This window comes from Schistocerca americana, chromosome X (assembly GCF_021461395.2).
Source record: "Schistocerca americana isolate TAMUIC-IGC-003095 chromosome X, iqSchAmer2.1, whole genome shotgun sequence".
In the NCBI taxonomy this organism is placed as follows: Eukaryota; Metazoa; Arthropoda; class Insecta; order Orthoptera; family Acrididae; genus Schistocerca; species Schistocerca americana.
In genome coordinates, this window is record NC_060130.1 from 105,462,959 (window position 1) to 105,470,245 (window position 7,287).

Consider the following 7,287-nt stretch of genomic DNA (forward strand, 5'->3'; position numbering starts at 1 on the left):
TAGAATACTGCTTCGCGGTGTGGGATCCTTACCAGATAGGATTGATGGAGTACATCGAAAAAGTTGAAAGAAGGGCAGCACGTCTTGTATTATTGTGAAATAGGGGGGAGAGTCCCACTGAAATAATACAGGATTTGGGGTGACATCATTAAAACAAAGGTGTTTTTCGTTGCAGTGGAATCTTATGAAATTTCAATCGTCAACTTTCTCCTCCGAATGCGAAAATATTTGTTGATGCTGACCTACATAGGAAGAAATGATCACCATAATTAAATAAGGGAAATCACAGCATGCGCGGAAAATATAGATGTTCACTTCTTCCGTGTGCCATATGAGACTGGAATAATGGAGAATTGTGAAGGTTGTTCAATGAACCCTATGCCAGGCACTTAAATGTGATTTACGGAGTATCCATGTGATGTAGATATGACTCACTGATATTACAGTCAAAGGAGTGTGTGTGTGTGTGTGTGTGTGTGTGTGTGTGTGTGTGTGTGTGTGTGTTGCATATATTTCTGAACATTTAAAGCAAGTTGCCAATCTTTGCACCACTTTGAAATCTTATCAAGGTCATACTTGTGCAGCTTGGTTCAGACAGTACTTCATTATAGATAACTTATCTGCAAAAAGCCTTATGTTACTATTAATATTTTCTCAAATCATTATACAGAACAGCAAAAGGTCCCAACACACTTCTTGAGGCACATCCAAAGTTACTTCTACATCTGACGATGACTTTCCATCCACGATGAAACGCTGTGTTCTCCCTACCAAAAAGTCATCAATCCAATCACAAATTTCACTTGAAACACCGTATGACTGAACTTTTGATAATAAGCACTGGTGTGGTGCCAAGTCAAATGCTTCCCAGAAACTAAGAAATACAGCATTTACCCTACTGCCTTAATAAAAGGCTTTCAGGTTTGTTTGTTTGCAGCACAAAAACAACTGGAGTCATACGCACCCAAGTCAAAACTATACAACACAAAGACAGAGAGGAATTAAAAAATGACTATGCATCAATGCCAATTGACAGAAGAGAAGACAGCTAAAAACAGGGACATGGAGAAAGGGCTACAAAAGACACCATACAGAAACAGAGGTCCAAAACTAAAAATTAAATGGCTTTCGCAATATTGCTTTGGCAGATAAAAAGTAAAACGGGGTTGACAGCCCACGCGTCATTTGCTAAAACGGCCAATAACTCAGACGGCAAATCTAAGCGGGAACATGAACGGTTCAAAAAATGGGCACTCCATCAGGATGTGGCGGACAGTTAAACTTGTGCGCAATGCGTACAAAGAGGCAGGGGAGTGCCACTTATCAAATGACGATGGCTAAAGAGGCAGTGATACCATGCAACCTAGTTAAATGACCACCTCCCAGCAGGAGGGCCAAGAGGTCATCCAAGCTCCTGGCAGAGGCTTAATAATACGGAGCTTATTCCCACAAAGGGAGGACCAATGGCAATGCCAAAGGGATACCACCTCCTGGCAGACAGGAACACAGATCAGTGGAGGGAGTATAGGAACTAGTGGGCTGAGATGAGGACTGCAGCCTCAGCAGCAGCAGCCTCATTTCCTGGCAGACCGCCATGACCAGGAAACCCACATAAACATCACAGTGGCTCCACCAAGAGTGAGCAAGTGACAGTTTTCCTGGACCCATTGCATTAAGAGATGGATGGTGTACACTGAACATAGACTTAGCAGTGTGCCGGAAGCCAGTGTGAAAAGACGTGGGTGCCAATGAAGGCACACCCAATACCGTGGTCAGTTCGAGAGCCATCAGTGTACGAAAAGGTACTAATGGGAAGTTCCATGTGAAGACAGTGAAACTGAAGACGAAAGAGAAAGGCTTGAGTAGTGTCCTTAGGAAGCCAAGGTTAACATTGGACGCTTCCGAAGCCAGGGTGGTAAAGGGCTCACACCCACCGGGAAAGTTGCAGGTAATGCGAAGCGAAGCTGCCGGAGCAAGTGCCGAAACAGACTCCAGGAGGTAACAGAAGAGGGACGCACACCAAACTGGTGATCAAAGGCATAATCGAAGGAGGAGGCATAGGATGTGTGGTCACGCACTGCAGACAAACGGCGTGCATACCTTCCAAAGAGAAAGTCACGATGGTAGGACAATGGTAGTTTAGCAGCTTCAGCATACAGACTCTCAATTGGGCTAGTGTACAAGGCACCAATGGCAGAACAGATGCCACCATGGTGGATTGTGTTGAGATAGCATAAGAGGGACAGACATGCAGACGCATAAACAAAGCACCCATAGTCTAGTTTCAGATAGGCAAGAGACTGGTACAAACAGAGGAGCATGGTTCAATCTGCACCCCAGAAAGTACCATTGAGAACACACAGGATACTGAGGGACTACGTACAGCAGGCTGCCAGGTAAGAGACATGGGAGGAGCAAGAGAGTTTCCTATAGCTTTCATGTTGTGAGTTGGTTTCACATCGTCGATGTTTTCAAGATGTGTGTTGGTCGGCATGGAGGAAGCCATTCTGTTTAAGATACTTCATTATGTTTGGACTCTAAATACGTTATAATATTCTACAACAAATTGATGTCAAAGATATTGAACGGTACTTTTGTGGGTCACTTCTACTACCTTTCTTGTAGACGGATAGTACCTGTGCTTTCTTCAAACTACTGGGCAATGTTTTTTGTTCGAGATATCTACATTAGATTATAGTTAGAGTGGCTAACTCAGCCACAAATTCAATATAGAATTGTACACCTCCTTCAAGGTTACATTAATCACCTATTCATTGAAGTGTTAAAAACACTTGTATAAATGACCACATATAGCCATGTTTTAACAGAAAAATATTTATAAACCTAATGAAATTCCACAGCACCGAGTCATCATGAATACAATCAATGTGATAGGCACAAACTAATAAAATAAATGATCACAGAATGAACAAATATTATTCTACATTGAAATTTCCTTACACAGCTTATCATATAACAGTGCAGAAAGTTTATCACAAAGATTCATAATGAAGCAAAGGGCTAGAGTTCACATATTCACACCATTCAAAGCCTCACTGCTAACACTTCCACAAAAGCAAAGAAACCTGTGGCAAATCAGTCATTTGCAAATCAAATGACCTTAGTCCATTCTAAATAAAACTAAAGGTTAAACAACATAAATTTATTATAGCCACAGTAAATGAAAGTAATATACAGAGGTATTTAGTAAGGACCGGACAGGTTGTTGGCTGTAGCCTTGTTGAAGGTACTACCCTGCTGTTTACCTGCAGTAATTTAGAAAAACCACAGGAAACTTAAATCAGGATGGCCAGACAAAGCGTGAACTTCCATCCTTCCTCATCCGATGATCATGTCAAACTCACAACAGTAGGTTATACTTTATGTACAATTCTTCTTAACTACTTGTGTATGTATAGTATAACTCTGCTACTAACACACAAAATGAAATTTAACTTTCACTGCTTTAACATTTCATACTATATTTAACTGCTTGTCAGAATACATAAACACATTTCTTATTCACCTACAAGTAGCTAGACATGAAACCTCTGGCTAAAGTCTAGCACAGGGCCAGCAGCAGTAACGGCAGTGCTTATCTACTACTCCTAGGTTGGCTACATATCCGTTTCATGTAGCCAACAGGGTGATCCTCTGACATAACCAATGAGAGGCCAGAAGAGAGGCAATGCATTTCTAGCAACATAATTGAAATCATTGCCCTGTATACTCTTTTTTGGTGTATTACTGAGTTTCGTGAGATACTTTGTGATTATGGTAGCGAGTGCTAGTAAGTGGACTGATTTAAGCCATTTAGCTCTGCATGACAATACATGTGTTGGTGCATGCCTCAGATTGTTGACATAAAAACCTATCAAATGTGGCAGTGAAATGATTAAGCAATCATTCTGCATGAGCACAATGAGTAAATGGGGTCGACAGAAGCGTCCGATCCCACGTGTTGGCTTTGACCCGTGACGTAAGGGTGTTGTGTGTGACGTCATGACGGCGCGGAGTTTGGTTTGCGAGTGTGGCGTGTTTGTAGATGTCGTCGTGTTGTGGTTTGTTGTGTTCTCTGGTGGTATGTTCAGGGTTTTCGTTTGTGTGGTGTAATGGGCTCACTCTGCTTTTGCTCATTATCCAGAATTGTTAGAGTGTTGGCTGTGTTTGTAGTGGAATTCGTTTCAGTGAGTTTACGGTTTTGTGTGAAGGTTAATTTTAGTAAAATTAATTGGTTGTTTTTGTTCAGGAATGGATATGACGGATAAAATTAACAGTGCACAGGTCAAGGGAAGTGTTCGATCCCAATGTGTGGCTGTGTATGTTGATATTGGTATCGGGAGATGTTTTTGAGCTATATAGGCCAAGGGAAGTGTTGGATCCTAATTTATGGGATCGGGAGCTGCTGTTGAGCTATATAGGTCAAGGGAAGTGTCCATTTCCCAGATGATATTGTGATGTTGGTTTTTTTCATCGTTTTGTGTGGTTTTGTATGGGGGTGGGTGTCTAAATTTTCTCCCATGACTGATTAAAAAACATTGATCCTCTACCTCCTGCCACAATTTAATTAAAAACATTGACCCATTTACTCAGTGTCCTCATGCAGATCAATTGGGTGGCAACACTAAGCAGAGAAATATTTCACTGTTTTTTTTAATATCTCATGAATTGTGATGTTGTCCTTAGTTTGCAGATACTAGCACAGTTCAAACACCTGCAACTCAAAAAAGGAGTGATTAAATTTGTAATTTTTCCACTGACAGATTCATTGGCTACACCAGCTCTCAACCGAACTATTGCAGTCCAAACTAACAGACATCAAGCTATACTACAGATTAGTATCACGACTTATCTTTTCCACTGCCATATTCTTTGGGTTCACGAACTCCAACCTTAATCACATTCCCTCCTAACTGAGACCTCTAGCTAAAACAAAGCCATTATTGCGACATTAAGCTGTTCTACTGAGTCACAAGGTAACCACACTCAAATTCTGAACCTCTTCCATAATTTCAAAAAAATACATCTTTTCAGTCCACTACAACCTACTATCAACAAACTCACTAACATCAAACAATTTCCAACTTCAGTACACTATGCAAAATTCCCTACACAGCAAGTCGCTGTCATACAAAACTAGCACTGAAATGAACAGTACGGAGTAACAGGGTGTGTCACAGTACTTGTCAATAGGTGATTAGGATCGCAAATAGTTTGTTCTCCCAGAAATCAAAGCTACCTATGAAGCCACTTACAAAACACCCCCATACATCAAAATCAAACATGAAACAGAATTAACAGATAAAAATAATTGCAAAAATAAGGGAAAAAAATCACCATTTCAAGAACAAATCTGACTCACTTCCTTTGGCACACACCTTATTCCCCACTTTCCAACGTCTAAATGACTCTGAAGCACTGAAATTCCTCTTTCCCTCATCCAATAAGGCTTTTCATTGCCCCAATACCTTTCAATTGTATGTGTGCAGGTCCATTTATTTGTCCCTAATTCCTACAGAATGATTCACAGCCAAATGCATGAAGTCAATTCATCTAATCCCTTGTAACTAGTCGCCCCCCCCCCTTTGACATTAAGATTGACCTATCTGTTATATAATTTTTTATTAACATAGTACAAGCTATCCTGTCTAACTGCCTTAAAAATCATATCCGGAAAAAGAGTGACTGCCTGAAACAACTGCTGTCCACAACTATGGTCCAACAACATCATGCACTCTACCACCTACACCCCACCCTTTTCTTTTGTTCAAAATTACATTCATCAGTTTCTATAACAACCCAGGCTAACAATTTTTTTGCCCCTTTTCGTAGCAAAATCTGTTCCCGGTAAAACGAATACAATTTATCTCATGAGTAGAAAATCAAGCACGAGATCTTAAAAAATTAAGTAAGTAATACAACAATTTTCCTAGGAAGCCTTGATTTCTCCGTTTCTGATAAACATTAAAAATTAACGAATTACTTTCCGCATAACCTATCGAGATTACGATAGACAGAATGTTTTGTTACGCAGAAATTCAATTCAAAATATGCGCAAAAACGTGACGTCACAGCAGCCATAATGTCACAGATCAGGTACGAAATCAATACCCAGAGCCGGCGGCACAAAAATCAATAACATCAGGTTATAATGGCCACATTGTTTACAGCGTTTGTTGCATATCTCCTATGTCACTGGTCACACCCAACGACATTAATTCAACATTTTCAATTTTTTTTTTCAAAATTAATGGGAATAAGAGGCCATTGTGCACAACTACGTATTTACATGTCAAAGAAACGAGAAATTCTACAACAATCTTGCGATCACCTAGGACAGCTGTACTGATATTTAATCAAGCATCTAAATACGAAACCGGCTATAATATGGGCAGAAAACCTTGTTATGATATGTAACGAATACAACGTTGACAAGAGGCACATATATAATATCAAGCCGTTGCCATGGCTTTGCACATAAATGAATGAGAACGTGATGACAAACTTTTAACACAATATCTCTATGCTATTTTATTTACTAAAGTAGTAAATCTTCACTCACCGGATGGAAAGGCCCTAATATTTGCCTTCCAGCATAACTTTTGAAATTTTCGTTATCAATGTGTGTAATCATCAATCTCGGTCCCTTACTATCAAAGGAACATACTGGTTTTGGACCAGGTGGGATATAAATGTCACCGAGTCTGATACCTCCCTCTTCATCCGAAGAGTCGTCACTGTCACTACCCTTCTCACTATCATTTTCGATTTCTTCTTCCGTTGTCTTGCAAACTTTATCAGAAGACATTATTCAGCTGCCAATAATGGAAGCGGTATTAACCTGTCACCTCAATCCCAAACCACCTACATTCAACGGCTAACAACGAATACAATGGCGCTCTCGCGGGAAAATTTTTGTTATGGGCCAAAGATATTCAAATGATGAAGACATGCGAAAAATATCGAAGTCGTACGGAAAAATCACATAAAGATCGATTAAGAGCCGAGTCAACAGAACGGAAAGAAACGTTAAACCACTCCTTAAGGCAGCATTCATACAATTCGTCAACGAAACAGAATGGTACGTGAAGAAACTTTTCACATTTATATTGTCGAGGAGGACAGTGGCGTCGTCTGGTAACATCGAAGGGTAACACGTTCTAGCTGCGCCCCCTCGTCATCTTCTTTGTTTTCGGGACACATTGCAAAGGTTTCCATGACGTCTTCTATACTTTTGTACCGTAGTCTTCTTGTGAAAACCATTTATTTGCCAAGATCGCTATGCTA

The 7,287-nt window shown here is 40.3% G+C and overlaps 1 protein-coding gene across 1 annotated transcript in view; it reads right to left on the bottom strand.

Annotated features, from left to right (window-relative positions):
- Positions 1-6,902, bottom strand: part of LOC124554672 (structural maintenance of chromosomes protein 4-like) — a 261,721-nt gene extending 254,819 nt beyond the window's left edge. The window contains exon 1 of the mRNA XM_047128292.1: positions 6,563-6,902. Coding sequence (XP_046984248.1) covers positions 6,563-6,808 — 246 coding nt within the window. The 5' untranslated portion in view covers positions 6,809-6,902. The remainder of the gene's footprint in view (positions 1-6,562) is intronic.
- Between the last annotated feature and the right edge of the window lie 385 nt (positions 6,903-7,287).